General features: G+C 38.9%; 1 protein-coding gene across 4 annotated transcripts in view; it reads left to right on the top strand.

Annotated features, from left to right (window-relative positions):
* The window catches only part of SH3KBP1 (SH3 domain containing kinase binding protein 1), a 231,739-nt gene that overhangs the window by 141,590 nt on the left and 72,644 nt on the right, over nt 1-17,505 (top strand). For all 4 annotated transcript variants that reach the window (XM_075096619.1, XM_075096609.1, XM_075096638.1 and 1 more), the window contains one exon: nt 2,657-2,853. In XM_075096619.1, coding sequence (XP_074952720.1) covers nt 2,657-2,853 — 197 coding nt within the window. The remainder of the gene's footprint in view (nt 1-2,656; nt 2,854-17,505) is intronic.

The following is a 17,505-nucleotide window of genomic DNA, read 5'->3' as shown; positions in this document are numbered from 1 at the left end:
CTAGCCTCTGTCTCAGCCAGGGCCCTAGTGACTGACCGTTTGCAAAGCTGGGAAAAGTCCAGCTAGTAGAACTTACAGCTTCTTCTGTTACTGGCCAAGTCACATCAAGGTATAGGGGTAAGAAAGAGGCAGTGACTTTGACTTGTTGCCTGAAGAGATTTATACCTTTCAGGCTTAATTAATCTAGCCTTGCATCTCTTAGTGCCTCTGCATCACGGAATGTCTCTGCTATGAAAAGCCAACCTTGTCCCCCCGACCACAGCACAGGGCAAGATTGATGTGAATTTTTCAATTCCCTGGTTATTGCTTTCATGAGCTCTGGAGAGAAGGAGCGCGCAGAATTTACTTCACTGCAGGCAGGAATACTACCATTCTACCTACCATAATAAACCATTGAGACCAGTTTTGAAGTTTTCCCTCAGGCCCTTGGGAAGGTAAAAAGGTCCAAGTAAAGAGATCAAGATCCCAGAATATTTAAGAAAATAATTGTAATATTATTAGAGTTCTTTAAAATTCCAGTCCTGCACAGTTTACTGAACAAATAACTTGTTCCATACTATCTAAATTGAATGCTCAAAGAAACAGAAATGTTACTTATATTCAGCAGGTAGATGTAGCAGCCACCTAGAGGGGCAGAGGGCCTAAGTATTTTGCTTAGTCTTCAGTATTTTTCTTTATTTCTAACTGGGAACTTTCTTTAATTCCGCATTCGTACTCCTTTCAAGTTTCAGATACAGAAAATCTCAGAGCAGCATATGATGGTTTTTCTGCTTAACAGTTTTGCTAAAAAATCCTGGCCTGACACATAATTGCTGATTTCCTTTCCTAGCAGGACCCTGATGTTGAAACCAATTTAAGAGATGAAGCCCTTGCATCCTGGATTGTGAAGTTGTGCCTGTAGGCCTCAGGACTTGGTTTCTGTAGCTCATCAGACAAGCTTAAATAGCCCTTGAAGAAGATGCTCTCTTTCACTGGATAGTCATGTTCCTAAACAGTGAATTGCCGGGAAGATGAGAAATGTCCCCCAAAACAAGTCACTTCTCACCAGAATGACAGAAAGTTGTTGGATGGAGACTGTCTGTTAAAACCAAAGCCATCACTTGATTCGGGGAGGCAAAAGCAAAGGATTAAATTATTAATATTAGAAATTTTAAGATAGAGATTTCATTACTTTCATCTAAATATTTTTCTTTAGGTAATTCCGCTATTTGGTTTTGAAGGGTTGTTCTCGTGTAGGCTGGAAATGATATGCAGATGATTTCAGCCCAGGAACACTCCTTCATTCTGTTTCTGTTGCTGTACACATCAGAGAATCATAGAAACTGAGACATTATGAAGATAACTTTCCACATGCTCCACATTTTGCAGTCTTCTTATAGGGATCCAGTAAACTTTGCCTGATCTTAGTGCCATTTCTTTACTTTTGGCAGAAATACAGATAATTTTGGGGTAACATTATTTGCTTACCCAAGGAAGGGGGGAAAGGGATTTGTATATCATCTCCACTTGGTTTTGGTTATCTAGATTTTAAAGAAGAATCTCTCACCTGTACTGGCAGCCTCCTATGATAAAAATCCATTGCAGTCACTTTGTGGACCTTAATATAAAAATAAGAAGATAAGGGTACTTGAAATTTTTCTTTCTTTGACTTGTAAGATCCATGTCTGTGACATCACGAATGCTTGTGAGGGGAATGTGAGGATTTGGGTTTGTTATTATTAGGTAGGATTTGCATTGTAGTGGCAGCAATTGGTGCGGTTTTTCTGGAAACGTAGTTAAGTCAATCTCTAACATAGGAAGGAAGTTTTAAATGATCCTGGGGACTGTTTCAGTTGGAAGAAACTTCGGTGGGTCACTTTTGCTGCCAGTGTCTGTTTGGCCTGATTCTACACCATTCTGCAAAGTGGCTGAAGCATCACCATATTGCAACTGTGGCCTCTGCTGTTCAAACAGCAGATATTTTCAGATCAGTGCAGCTAAATTTTCCTATTCACTGAGAGAAGTAATGCAAATCAGAACATCAGTTTTGATTTATTATGTTCCTAGAGGATAGTGTGCATGGATGCTTCTCCTGTGAGGCTGTCTATGCTGCAGAGAGATTTAGTTTTCAGCAGGGAACATATTATGCAGCTTATTTGATTGCAAATCTGTTTAAACGGCTTTCAGCTTTACGTTTCCCAGTTAGGTAATGTAGCTTTAGATACTAATTGCATAATTGGCTTGATATGAGTCACACAGATTTAAGGTACAGTGCACCTGGTCTGACTGCTTGTTAGCTTTAAGTGGCTTTGCACAATAGCTGCCCTAGAACTGAATTTAACTCTTTGGTTTATTGAGTTCTTTTCGGAATCATTTTTGTCTGAGGAAGAAGGATTTTCTTGGTACTCAAGGAATGGCCATCTTCATTCATAAAGTTTTGATGCTGGAGTATGCATGTTTTTTGGATCAGTGTAAGTTCTGACTCGTATACCAATGTGATGAAATAAATAAAACTCAAAAATGAGCGCATGGCACAGTCAGCACCTTCTCCACCTGTTTCTTGTGGTTTCACTTTCCTTTTGAGGATGGTGGGAGGGATCGTTTTCCAGTCACAATCTGTTTTGAAAAGACTGAGTTTCACACCTAAAATTCCTTCTTCCATCCCTACATTTCACAGGCCTAAAAGATGCTACAGGCTCTGAGAGTGATGGTGGTGACTCTTGCAGCACAAAATCTGAAGGAGCCAACGGAGGCACGACAATCCAACCCAAAAAGGTCAAGGGTGTTGGCTTTGGAGATATCTTCAAAGACAAACCCATAAAGCTACGACCAAGGTCAATAGAAGTTGAAAATGACTTTCTCCCAGTAGATAAGGTATGTGTCATTTCTTAATTTTTCTCTTGGTGTTGTTTTAAAGGGATTTTTCATCCTAAAGTTCTAAATTCTGTCGCTGGTGAAAACTTGAATCTTTATGGTCATTATTTTCTAATCTTTCTGTGGACAAGATTCTGCTTTTTCCCTTTTGCTGCCCACCAGAACGTGAATTCTGGTGAGGTTAGCTGCCTTCAGGAACTGTTACTTTGCTTAAAGATTTAGTCCTCTGTTCATACTTCTATTGGCCCTTTTTCGAAGAGAAATATTAGTTTAGAGAAGAGGACTGCAGAGGCTTTTCAACTTTGCAGTTACATCATGGTTAAAAAAAAGTGTCTAATTATTACATAAACTAAGAGGGAGATACTGTCACTGTGCCATCCATTTGCTTAAATAAAGAGGAAGCTTATGCAAATACCTAAATACCTCAGGTTAGTACAGGGTTTGTTGATTTGAAAATGCTGTCAAAAATTGCCTAGCTTTGTATAAAGGGATTAGTAAAAGGGAAAGCATTGGTTTTTGTGAGTCTGTCCTATATGACATAAAAAAAAGTCCTGAGATTAACATTTGGGGAAAAATTTACTTTCTGACAAATTGAAACAGACCATCTTTTTAGAGAGCACTGTTTGTTCCAAAGCCTCCAAAACTATCACTAAGTAAATTCAAAATGAGAGAGACTAGAAATCAAAATGAGATGTTTCTAATAATCCAGAGGAGGCAAAGTTTTTTTAAAAAATAAAATAAAAAAATTGATCACTCTAAGGTATGTTCATTAGGGAAACAAAGAAAGAAGTACATTGCTTCCTAATGAAGTAACAACCAAAGAAAAATCTGTGAAGTCTTTCCTTTAAGTGAACAGTTAGATTTGTATAGGGTTGCTGATAAGTGTTAGGAGGCTTCCACAGCCTGGAGTTCTGCTATGAGCATAGTTACATGATGGATTTTCTTCAGCTCCGTGGTGATTTTAAGAAGCTCCTGGGCTGCTGCTCTTGCTCCCTGTTGCTGCAGGTTCTCACCTTTTGAGTTGTGCTTGTCCAGTTGTCTGTAGAACCAGGCACTTCATGAATTACGTCTTTTTGGCCCACAAAGCTTTTGTTTTTTAACCTAGATCATTTCAGTGACCTGATTTATAGCACAGCACCTACCCCCACATCTCCCCTCAGTTATAGCAGTACAGCAGAAGGGGACATCCTGCAGAGGCATGCTGGAAACTTAAGTTAGTTACACTTAGGGACAATTGGTTAATATTTTACAGTAGACTGCAATTTGGATTCTGCATGAGGAGGGTAGTGAAGAGCTGGGATAATCTAAGTAAAGGAAAAACCTAGACTGTATTATTCCTTGACCATTTCCAACTTAGTCAAAGCCTGCATGGTACCCTACTTGCTTCTGTCTCTGGGTGGGCTTATTAACTCATGTGCCAGGCTTTCTTAACATGCAGGGCAGGGAGCACCTCAGTGTTATTCCAGTGGCACCTCATCAAAGAAGCCCACCTGGGATACAAGACAGGGACAGGACAGGCTTGGTGGTGTTCACTAAGTGCTAGCTAATGAACCTCCCTCCTGGCACATTCAGGGAATGGGGTAGAGAGCAGTGAAGTCAGCTTTTTGCAGAGCCAACATGATGTCTTTCTGCAGCATCTGATTTGTGACCCTGACAGCCTGCCAGTGTTTAAAGTGTGATTGGGCTTTATGAAAGCTTTGTAAGTATGCTGAAAAATAATTTTACCAGAACCTGAACTTGGTTAATAAAAGGTTTCTTCTTCCCCCCCCCCCCCCCCCCCCCTTTTGGAGGATGTTTTTATAATTTGATGGCTGCTTGTGATCTTGTACTTACTAGTCTTTCCTTACAAGTCCTGTGTAAGGAAAATTGCTTGGTATATAGGAAGCATGTGACAGCAGGTAGACTTAAACTCATGCAAGACTCTACTTAAACCTTTTGGTTTTTGAACTCAGGACATAAAATGTCCTGTATCATCAGGAAATGTGTATTTTATTAATGCAGTTCTACAAAAGCGGAGTTTTAAATTATTAATTTACCACACCTAGCTATGTAAAGGAAATAAGTGGTGCATGGAGAACATCACCTAAGATAAACACACTATTATAATTTACATTATAGTAGTATTTATAATTGGTATGTAACATAAACTTTTACAGGTAAGGGGGATGCATGTGTAGGCACTGACCAGAATTGAAGCGTTGCACAAAATTCCGTTCTCCCGAGTCTGATATAGACAGATTAGAATTTACAAATGGTAAGGCCCTGCTAATGCCGCGTGAAGGGTTTCTTTGCAGTTTACTACAATTGTAGCTATCTCTAAATGGGAAGTGATTAAAACAAATTACATATCCCTTGAACTCTGGAGTCCCTTGTTTTAATGTGAAGTGTTTGTAAAGTATTTGTGAAGTGGCCTTCATTCCCTGAAGGGAAGTCTTACTCCACTTTATAATAATGAGAAGTCTTACCTTTGTTTTTCACAAAGAACAAATATTTGTGCAGCATAACTCAACAGGTTTGTTACCCAGCCAAAAATTAAATATAGAATTTTCAGAAAATTTCTAAAATTTTCCATCACACCCACAGACCTTCCTTCCTGTGTCTTAAGATTTCTCCTAAAGTTGGCATGGTTAGTGGAAAATAATGGCTTCATTTTTGTAAACACAATCCATTATTTCTGTTTCAATTGTGTAGATAACTAAAAGCAATGCTTCTTTGCTGTCATTGTTTTTTTCCTGTCTAGGGATAGGATGGTTAACCTTTGAGCAATGCCATTCAGGTGCTTCAGCACTGTGGTCTTTGCCTACTCATAGCACCAAAATGTGATTTACTGACACAACATTTGGTTACAATTGCAAAACATTAACCTCCCAAGTCCTCCTCTCTGGCTGCAACAAATTCTTCCCTTACTATTGCTATGTTCTTTGCCATTTAATGCTGGCAGAGAGAGAGAGAATCCTGCGTTAAGTTTGTCATTCCAAGCAAGGTCATATTTAGCCTGAGAGCTCTGCATGCTGGATCAAAAGTGTATGATGCGGAGTGCCAAATTGGTACAATTTTTTCTATAGCAATGTAGTTTTTAAAGGGATCTTTGCCCTGGTATGTGCCCTGTGCATTTACGAGTAGTCTCAATTTTTTAATAACTTGTAATCTTTAGAAGTCTGTTGCTTCTTCTTGATACAGTTATTGATGAAACATTGTATATATTACTGTAATGATGCTGTTTCCTTTTTGATTTAAAATATTTCCTAACAACTACTGATTTTTTTTAAAACATCTGTAAATTACTGTGAGGATTTTATAATGTTGGATTATTTAGAACAAGATAATACCCATAGCAAGTGTCAGCCCATTTGCAGAATAATCAGCAGGGTTTCCTTTTGTTGGCATTATCACTTTGTGTTCTAATGTATTTTCAGTTTTATGAATCATAAGTTTAGATCACATTTCATGCAGAGGTGATATGAATTATTGGGGTGTTAGGTTAAAAAGGCTTTTATGCAAATGTTGGCGGGAGTATGAGTGCAGAAAGGATTGCTGCCAGTTGAGCAGAAGCAGATGCCATTAGGCTTTCCTGTAAATCACCAGGCAGTTTGATGTACTCCAACTGTTAGCCCAGTGGTAACCATGTAGAATATAGTGGCCCTTGTCTTTCAAGGTGATCGATAAACCCTCTATCTAAAGGCAAAACTGAGGAATTGCGTGAGACGCCACTGGTTTTATTGGTGTGCAGAATTCATAGTTTTGCTGTTCTTTGTTCTAAAATCACAGAAGCAGATTATCCTAGGGAAATTAGTGACGTTGTGGGAGTTTAATCTGAGCAGTGCCATCAGAGCTGTGCTTTTTAAAAAAAAACAAATAGAAGAATCAAATACTTGTGCTTTATAGTCCTTTTCTTTGCCTGTTTGCGTTGATGAATTGACCATTGGCCTTGTATAACTAGAATCAGGTTCCTGAGGCTTGGCTCTGTCAAATTCCCAGTAATGGTAGGTGTAAGTGGACTATTTACAATGCTGCACATGACTGAAGATATAGCTTGCTGACAGATGAATTTTTAGAAGAAATACAGTATGTGTGTAGGCATGTTGTGTCTCCTGAGAAAATTCAGTGTAACACTGTTACAAGTAGCACAAGTGTTATGGTCAAATAGAAGTGCCTGTTTCACATGTTCTCCTTCTGGTCATGCAGCTCCAAGACAATTAAACAGGTCTTTATGCTTATTTCTTTTTTTCCTTTTCTGTTTTGTAGTAGCTTATCTAAAACTTCTGTTTCTAGGCTGGACTTCCTTCCAATACGATCTATATGTGCTTCTGTTGTTCTAACAAGCTGTCACTTTTTCCTCTCCTGTATCTAAAAATAAACCTCTAAAAGTATAGGAAAATTAATTCAACCTATACATTCCTTAGTCTGAATTAACTGTATCGGGTTGGTCTGTGAGTTGAGGCTTCAGCTAGAAATGCTAAAGGCTGTAATAGGTGAATATAAAATAAAAAGTCTTAAAGCCATTTTTATCTTTCTGAAAACTGTCCTTACTGCAGAAAAGACTACTGAGAGCATTTTTTTACATTTTCCATTTGAGATATATTTGTAGTTTTCTTCAGGCAAGACTTTCATAGTTGGCTAGCAGTGGTGAATTTGAGCAGAGCTAGATTTCATTAACAGCCTTTGATGAGGTCACATTAATGTTTGCCAGAACTTATTGTAAATTATATACTCAACCATCAGACTGGGGATATTGCAGCCACTGTAATGATTTAATATAAAGGGGGAGGCTGTCATGGCTCTAGATCCAGCAACTTGTAAGATCTAGTTAACTGGTGTTTAGGGATCCTTCTCATTGCAAAACACTAAATGCCTATGGAATTTTTTATTTCTGTACGTATTTAGTACGTTTGGGAGAGGAGAAATAGAGAAGAAATAATGGAAGTAGACACAGAGCTGTAAGGGCTAGAAGCTCATGTCAATTATTTAGCCTACCTGTCCTTTGTAATAAGATAGAAATTTGTAAACTCTGAGACTGAGTGCCTGCAAGATCTGAGTTTCTATTTTGAGCCGGTGAGCTAGGGACCCAGAAGCTGTGGTTAATGTGTTGCACTGACATTCACATCTTTGCCACGTCTGCTCTGTCCGTTCCTGCCTGGTGGCTTGTAGAAAACATTTTTCCCCTTAATTTTCAGTTGTCATTTAGAAAGAAGTCTTCAAGAGATGCAAGTTGGAGGCTCCTCCTGGCATTTCTAAACCAGCTAATGATGCGCCTGAGCCCTGCCAGTGCTGCCCGGCAGCACCCATGGTGCGTGGCCAGCACTGGCTGTGTGCGCTGCACACTGCTTGCCTTTGTATCGCATGGCTCGCTGCTGCTTGCTTTTCCCCTCCAATGCCTTTGGAGGTGCTTGCTCCCTTAACAGAAATGTTGAAGCCAGTGTTCAAAATACTGAGGTAATGAAAAAATGGATGCGAACAAAACCACTTGACACTGAATAAAAACACTCTTAAAAATGCCTGCTGAGGCAGAGAGTGTGCGATGTGACTATCAAGTGTGTGTAGCACTTCATACTTGAAAGCACAGGTTTCTGGCATTCGTTTACTCAGAGACAGCCATTGGTGATGGCAGCAGCGGTCGCAGCAAGCATCAGCAGCGTGTCAAACTCTGTGTAGGAACAAGTGAAGCACTCAGCTGTTCAAGCAGCATTTGTGTTTTGCTTTCAAGTTGCTGTCTGCTGTAGTCTGGCATCCATGCCCTAACCATATATTCTAGTGCCATCTTGTGAGGAAAGCTACAGGGGAAGGACTCTGAGCCCTTCTGCAGTTGTCATGGGAGGAAGGCTGTCTGCAGTAGGGGGCTTGCTCCTTCGCTGGAGTAACTTTCTGTTTCTCGGGTTCAGTGTGGAAACAGGATTTATGTATTTCTTTCAATTTGCATAAACTAGGACACATGTGCAAATTACGGCTGATGTTCATGAGGCACTGTGGACATTATTAATAAATTCTTTAGAAGATTGTTACCCTTTCTGGAGAAACTGATTCACAGCAATTAGAAGGAAGAGTAGGGAAAATATGGTCAGCTCGTAAAATGAGGGACAGTCAAAAAGCAGCATGTCCCTTCTGGGGAGGCTGACTTAAAGCAGGACTTGGTACCAGGGGAATAGAATGGGAAACAGAAAATTAAGTTTAAAAAGAGGAACAGAATCAATAACCTTGGCTGGTAATGAGTCTCTGTGTCGTGGTTTAACACTAGTCAGCAACTAAGCCCCACACAGCCACTCACTTGCTCTCCCCTTGTGGGATGGAGGAGAGAACTGAAAGAGTAAAAGTGAGAAAACTCATGGGTTGAGATGAAGACGGTTTAACAAGTAAAACAAAAGCTGCGCACAGAAGCAAAGCGAAAGGAGGGGTTCATTCATGACTTCCCACCGTCAGGCAGGTGTTCGGCCATCTCCAGGAAAGCAGGGCTCCACCACGCATCAGGGTTACTTGGGAAGACAAACGCCATCACTCTGAATGTCCCCCCTGTTCCTCCTTCTTCCCCCACCCTTATATGCTGAGCATGACGCCATATGGTGTGGAATATCCTGTTGGCCAGCTGGGGTCAGCTGTCCCAGCTGTGTCCCCTCCCAGCTCCTTGTGCACACCCAGCCTTCTTGGTGGTGGCATGGGGTGAGCAGCAGAAAAGGCCTTGACTGTGTGCAAGCCCTGCTCAGCAGTAGCGAAAACATCCCTGATTATCAACACTGTTTTCAGCACAAATCCAAAACACAGCCCCACACTAGCTCCCGTGAAGTAAATTAACTCTATCCCAGCCAAAAACAGCACACTCTGAGTCTCTGACCTGTGCTACATGAGTGAATAGTGTCCTCTGATCTTCCTGCCCTTCCCTGCTGTCCCATTAGATACCTCTGCTTTCATGCTTTCTCCCTTTGGTTTGTAAAATGTTCAAGCTGCCTGAACAGAATTGTCCAGGTATTGGTGACATGGTTCAGCTTTCACATCAGTCTGCACCGTCATTTTTTGATGGAGGAGGTTACCCACACAGTGGTTTGTGCTATTTGTGATGTTTTTTAGGCTTTTGTTTTTAATAAAGTAATTATTGGACTCTAAATAAATGCAAGCTAGTTGTTGCCCATGCCACAAGACTTTACATGTATATCATTGGTCTTCATTCAGAAAAGATTTGTCCGTATGGAAGAAACACATCAAATATGCATGAAAACATTTTCAACTTAGGTTCCTGACTTGAGCTACTTGAAGAACATCTAAAAATGGAAGCAGAGTGGTGTAAGAAGTATTGATAGTACCAGAAGTTACTCCTAAAAGTAATGTGGAAAATCTAGTCTGTTCTCCTGTGGGAGAGCACTGGGCTTCTGCCAGCATGACTTCTCTTGGAGGAGTGCTCTCTGGGAGAGAATACTCCTCATTTTTCAGTCATGGTTTTGATTAGGAAATCTTAGGATGCTTCAGTCTGAAAAACAGGATGTGTATGTTTAAGCTAATGCAATTATATTTCATAATAGGGAGACGGTAAAAGTATGTATGTTGTAAATTTCTCTGGATCAGCTGATGATTGGTAGCTTACTAATCACAGTAGATCTCTGAATTTCAGTTGAATCTGTACCATTACCAAGCCTTATACCCCAAAAAGCATTTTCAAAGAAAAAATTTTTAAAACCCTCAAAAAGCGGTGCTTTAATAGTTTAAAATAAAGCTGATTTCTTGAGTTGCAGAAACACTTGATGGAGATATAAACTGAATTTCTAAGAAAGATTTGTCTCATGTTTCAACTTCAGTATGGAGAAAATGCTACGGAGAAAGTAACAGTACTGCCATGCCAGCTGGCTTTTTTGTTGTCTGGTTCACAAATTAATACAATATAGTATGTGTAATAATAGCAGCAAAATCTACGTAAGTAAAATCTCATTGATATAAATTGATAGAGAAATATTTAAATTAGTATAATCAAGGCTTTAGGAATAAACAGTTTTATAAACCGTGTCTTAGTGTTTCTAAGTAAAATTTTTTTTTTCTTGCTCTCTTTGGATTTTGTCAGATAATAGAACTGATTTTTAATTGCTACATCCAAGTTGTTAAGTTTTCTAAACTTTGAAAAAATTATAAAAATGCTAGTAAAATGACATTTTATATTCTGAGCACACATGAACTTTGAAAATTAAAAGAACAAATACAGTTACATAAAAAAATAAAATAACCCCCCTGACTTTGGAAATCACATAAATAACTTTCATGCATGATGAGGTATTATAATGACTGGTGAATGTAAACCAAACCGAATATAACCTGTAAAGTAAAATTTGTACATTTATCTTCTGTTTTCTATTTAGCTTAATTAGTTTGTGGGATTTTTCTGAATGGGTCTACTTTTTAAAATTTTCCCTGGTTGAGGATTGTATTTTTTAAAAAGTCATGCCTGATTGTAGTATTTATACTTGTATATATTCATAAATTTTATAACTTATAAATGTGTTACAGATGATTCTTCTCTCTTAAAATGAATACCAATAATTGTGTGTTTTCTGGAACTGATAGTGATGTACTATAATGTAGCTTTAAAATAATTTGTAATTGGAAAGTAGAAATCTTCAGGAAGGGGGTTGCAGGCCCAGTAGGCCTTCAGGCTTTGCTCTGAATCACTCCCGAACCTGTTCTGCAACACAGTGCAGGCACAGGGAGTGTCGCTGCAAGAGATGTTGCCTTTTTGGTAAGCCATCATCTCTTGCTTGTTTCCATTCTTTAAAATATCCTGATATATTTTTTGGAGATTTATACTTGCAGTGATAGTCCTACTCAGATTAGCTGTGACTTACTTTCAGTATAAAGCCGAAGGGGATCTCAGAGATCATTTGATCCAAGCCTCTCAACTCGATTAGGACCAAATATATATAAATAATCCCCAGGGGATGGCTGGTTTTTAAAAAAAGCATCCAGTAAATAAATTTGTGTGTTCTCGTATTTCACTCTTGTAGCAGAAAAGATATTGCAATATCCTGGCTCTGCAAATCAAGCCTTTTCTTGTTCCTTTTTTTAGGAACCATGTTGAACAATTTATTGTCCTCCCATTTAAAAATCTACACACTGTGTAAGTTTATCATGTCGTTCCTTACACTGGTTCTCAAAACTAGAGAGAACCCTTTTTTTTGCTTTTATCTTTTTAATGTATGAGTTCAGAGGCTTTTTCCTTGTCTCATAATTGTGTTGGCACTCCCGTGAGAATGCCTCTGCAGAGAATGGGTTGTGTGTGTATAGGAAATGTGTTGAGTGTGCCTAAGTATGTCCGTAGTAGACATGTTTGTGTATAAACGCTTACTGAATAGTATATAAGGTCAAATGGGAAGGAGAGTGAATAGTATCTTGTGGTTTGCTTAAATAAAAATCTTTAATCTCTTCCAAGTTATCTGAGAAGTGCATTGTGTGTTTCCGCCCCTGCCCTTTTTCAATCATTTTAAAGTTGAATGTTTGTGAGGAGGCAGTAGTAATTTATAATATTTTCATGCAACAGAGCATCATCTTAGTGATGCTTCAGTTTCTTTGTAATATTTCTTTAAAAATCGAAGGTCGAAACAAAGGCATAAATGACATGAAATTTCAGCCTTTTTTTTTTTTTTTAACAGAAAGACCAATACATTCAGAATTTGTCATAAGCTCATTTTCCTGTAGTTATTTGAAAAACTTTCTGCCCGGGCTGTCCACAAAAAGTCTGTACATCCTCACTCATATTGCCTTTCCTAGCTGTCAGTCTCAAGAAGCCAGGAGAGGCTAGGCTGGCTTGAGAAGGGAGAGGAAACTTCTCGCTGTGAGTGAGCAGAGGTAGGAAAAGCTCCAGATTTCCTGTGAAATAAACAAGTGGAACCTTTGTTTCCCTGGGATGGCCAGGAGCATGAGTCAGTGTCAGGGCTGGGCTCCCGCTCACTGAGTGAGGCTCATGCAAGGAAGGGGCAGGACTCCAGGGCTGCTCTTGGACACTTCGAGCTGCTGAAAGGCAGCTTGGCTTCACAATGGGAGAGGAGGTATTTCTTTTACAATTAGTTGGGGTTTTTTTTCTGTGGCGGTTTAAAACTGTATTGTAATATATATATTCTGCAGAGCACAGGGTTCTTTGGTTCTTCTGCACCCTTTGTAGATGCTGGATAGATGAAAAGAAAAGAAGGAAAAAGTGTGCTGGGAATCCTGAAGTCCATTTTCACTCTAGAGGACCATATTAGAATGTGGGGTTACTTTTGTCTGAAAAAATATTCTGTCCTGGCTCTGTTTAGCTTAAGTTTTTTTCCTTGCAGACTGTTTGGCCATTAAACTTGCACAGATGTTTTTTATTTCTATATGATTTGGTTTCAATTTTCTTACTCTAAAGAATAATGTAACTTCACAGTTAGGCAAGACTAGTTGCACAGTCTTTAGGATGTGTGGCTCTTTCAAATGTTTGCTTAGTAATCAAAAATTCACCCCCCCTTTTTTTCCTTTCCAATACGCTAATAAAACTGCACTTCTTTTTGGCAGAAAAAAGAGGAGGATCTTTAGTATTTCTTTTTCTGAGTGAGGTGACATTTGGAGTCTTTTGTACAAATGAGGAAAACTGATATGAATTATTTTTTGAGAAAACTATATTGGGATAATAAAATCTAAATGAAAATTACCCTTTCCTTCAAGAAACAGCAAGGAAAACTGGAGTCAACTGATGCTTGTAAAATTTTATAGAAAGCTGAATGGAGAGACACCAAGTAAACTGTTTAATGATTTGCAGATATTTTGGGGACTTTTAGTAGAAAAATGTAAATTTCTCTCAACTTCAGCTTTTCACAGCTAAAGCCAGTAAGCTGTGTGCAGAAGCTACGAAGTTTTCAGAGTTGCTTTTTCTCTTGAAATGTGCCATGTGTCTTTCTTTTTTTCTGCCTTAAAGAAGAGGAGGAAGGAGGAAAGGAGTGGTGCAAAAGGATCATAGGCCAGCCAGGCACTTGGTGGGATAAAAAGTCTGTAGGCCAATTTCTGAAGTGCCTTCTTAACTCCTTGTTGCATGTGTTTCTATAGGAGGTCAGTGGCATTTTGTGTTTCTAAAATAGTTCTCAAATACTGTGGACATGAGCTTATATTGTTACAGTTAGTTGACTAAGTGCTTCGTAAAAACTTCCCCTGAAAAAACCAAGGAAGGGGAGAGAGGACTCGGCTCCTGTGGAGGAAGCCCTGATGCAACAGGGACTGGTAGCCAAGTACGGGCTGCTGGTGCCTGCTTTCTGCTGGGCGCTGGGCTGTTTGCCACACACTGGCCACCCAAAGAGCAGTAGACCTCCATTTGTACAGCTGACAGTTACTTCTGCAGCAGTCTCTGTACCTAAAGCGCTTGCTGAAAAGAAAAGCTGAAACACATGATATTAGTCATTTTCCATTTGTGTTTTGAGTTTCACAGCTTCATTTAAAGGCAAAGAGATGAAATTCCAGTCAGTTGAAAGAGAGCTGGGTGAAGATGCTAATGCATTTTGCTTTGTGACTTGTTGCTCTGCAGTTTTCCCTGTAAGAGCTTAAAATAAAAATATCTCCCTGATTTGCCTCAGTAACTTCTGTCCTGATTTCAGTGCTGCAAGGGGGGAAAAAAAAAACACTAAAAAATGAAAAGTAAAGATAATCTGAGGAGATAAGAAATATAATGCCAAAATGGAAGATAGATTTGCTGTCAGCACTAAGTCTAGGACTATCTGCATGACAGTATGGGTTTAGACTTTTTTTTAATCATTGAATTTGAGAAATATAATTGAACAGCTACTTGGCAGTTTGTTGTCAGCATCATAAATTTCACAAAAGAGCAAAGAAGTATTGTTGCCACTTTTAAAGCTAAGATACTAGAGAAGAGCCATTCCCTGCTTATTGTTTTCCTAGGGGTTGGGATATATTTTTTTTTTGAGAGAGAGAGAGAGAGAGATAAAAGTAGCTGCACTACTTTCCTTATTGCTGCAAAGGAAGTGGAGATCTGTGTAGCGGTTGTAAGGTTGATTATTTTTTGCAAAGGAGGGAGGTTTCATAACGGCAGTTCCTAAGATGGATGGTACAATCTGGATCGTGCTAGTTATCAGCTGTAATCTAGACAGGCATGGTTGTCCTGGGAGAAGAGGAAGGAATTTCATTCACTCAGTGTAGCCTGCCTAAAGGATTCTTCCTAGAGGAGATAGAAATTAATTGTGAACTGCAACCTGCAAATGGTAAAAATCCTTGTGAGGGGTGCAAGGGGAGGTGATCTTTTATATTTGTGTGAGCCACAGTCAGTAAAAGGGGAAAATGAAAAATAAATAAAGCAGGGAAGAAAGAAGACTTATCTGCTCCAGAAAAATACTTACATTCTTTACAAAAACACTTTCTAGCATTGCAAATCCGCAGCTTGATGAAGAAAGAAAATGAGCTTGTTCATCCAGCTCATTTTGATGTACACATTTTCAGTACTTTGAGATGAGGCAGTTGGGAGTATGCTATATGGGCTTCATTCTGCATTTTCTTTTCTTTTTTTTTTAAATTTCAATTGCTTAAGTGTTTCTACTCATCAGTGATTCTAATATGTCTTGCTCCATTTGTTTCAGCAGCATGTACCTAATCTAAACTCTTACATTCGCTTTCTCACCATTAACCTTTTAGGAAGGCAGATTTTTAGTTCATTAATGATTTGAAACTGACAGCCTGACACCATCAAATGTCAAGATTCCAAAATTTACAGAAATATAGATGTTATAAAGCATGCAAGTTAAGACACATAGGTTTCTCTCCTGACCAGCACATCAAGAATATAGGTAGAAAAAAGCCTTTCCTCTCCCCTTCCTGCCCATAATTTGAAATTTTAAGAACTTGTTTAAATACCAAGACACAGAGCTTTAGAGGCTGAACTCACCTGTGGGTAGAACGGGTTTAACTGTGGAAAATAGTGATGTAAAAAGCAAAATGTGCACTCTTCTGCTCTCCAGACTACCCGGAGTTTTAATGAAAATGACTTTTCACTGTTCATGTTCATTCATGGTTTTCTTCCTACTTCCTTTTGCATCTGAGAAGTTTAAACAAAGATTTTGCATTGCATATTTTACCTACTTATTTCTTTGACCATTATTTGAGATAGCACATATTTCTCTGGTGACTTACATAACACTAATGAAGACACTCTTCATCTGTGGTTTGTAGACTGCTGGTGGTCTGCAAAACACCTGGTGGTTTTAGTGCATGGATAGCTGGATGGGACATTTTGGTGCTGGCTCAGGTCGTTTCTAATGGAGCTCAGCAGCTAGAAGCAAGAACAAAAGTAATTTTCCATTTAAGCATTTCTGAAATAGCTGAAGAGATGTTTTAGAGTCGTAAATGGGAAGTTAAGAATCTGTGAAACAGTGTCTCTAATTAGATGTCTTCCCCACTATGAAGGTTTGAGACTCTCCTTTTAAGGCAAAAATACAAATTACATGAATGTGGAGGATATAAACAGTTACAGCTCAGCATAAACAATTTCATTGCTGAGGGACCAGTGTGTATTCACACACTGAAATATTGTGCGTCTGAAGACATCTTAAATCTATAGCACTTTCTCAGAGAAAGTCAGAGACATTTAAAGCCTTTTCAGACTGCTTCACAGAGCCAAATTTATTCAGGAGGTTGGTAAGTTGTTAGGAACGCTTCACTGGTAGTGTTGTGGTAGATGTAGTCCATCTTACAGGTCAGGAGAAGTTTGAGATGGCTAAACAGGAAATGCAAATGGCTATTTCTGTCTTGTGGATTTGTCTTTTTCATTACAGTAGCTGACTATCAATTCACTGTTTGCTTTTCATAAGCTTTTAGACTCATAGTGGGTTCCTCTGCTTTTATGGCAACTACAAAAGATGGCCCGGGAAAGCAGATGTATATGCCATAAAGCATTTTCTCCGTTGAAAATTTCTGTAGTGGCTTACAAACCAGAGGATTTAAATTAACCTGTAAGAGTTACTGGGTTATAATTTTGAAGACTCTTCTAATTATTTTCTCCATATATCTTTGTTCTCCTATGGTTTTGTTTTCTTTTTTAACTGAAAAACTTTGTTTGATAATGTTTGGGGGAAGAGAGGAGTTGGAGTAATCCGTTGAAGTTTCCCTTGCATTATCCCTTTGGTTTTATGTCACCTTGATTTATTTAGGTTTACTTTCCAAAGTGTACTGTATTGAATAGTTCATTTCTATATGTTAAAGAATGAGATCTCCAGGGAATTGGAAGATCGTGAGACATCTGTAGTTCAGATCAGAATTGTGCCTGGCCTGGTATTGTACCTCCAAACAGAGGTCAATACTGGAAGCCTAGGGAAGAGTGTGAGCACAGGGTAAACATACAGAGAAATTCCTGCAGTGGGTCTTCACAGTTTCTGGTAATTTTGAACTTTGTGTTTAATAACCCTAATGGATTTTTTTTTCCTTGTCAAATCAGTAGTCATACCTTCATTGCATGTAATATGTTAACATCTGTAACTTCTGTGAAAGAGTTCCACTCAGCTGGATCTCATGCTGTGGGAAGGAGTTACCTCCCTTTGTTTGTTTTGAATGTGCTACCTGCTAATTTAATCTGTTAGCCCTTAATTTCTATTACTGGAAGAGATGATGAGTGAGTCCTTCCTAACTACCTACTCAATGCCCCTCCTGATTTTTATAAACGTGTTAAATCACCTG

This window comes from Phalacrocorax aristotelis, chromosome 1, assembly GCF_949628215.1.
Source record: "Phalacrocorax aristotelis chromosome 1, bGulAri2.1, whole genome shotgun sequence".
Taxonomy (NCBI): Eukaryota; Metazoa; Chordata; class Aves; order Suliformes; family Phalacrocoracidae; genus Phalacrocorax; species Phalacrocorax aristotelis.
Note: the sequence above shows the minus strand (reverse complement) of the source record. Positions and strands in the feature narration are given on the sequence as shown.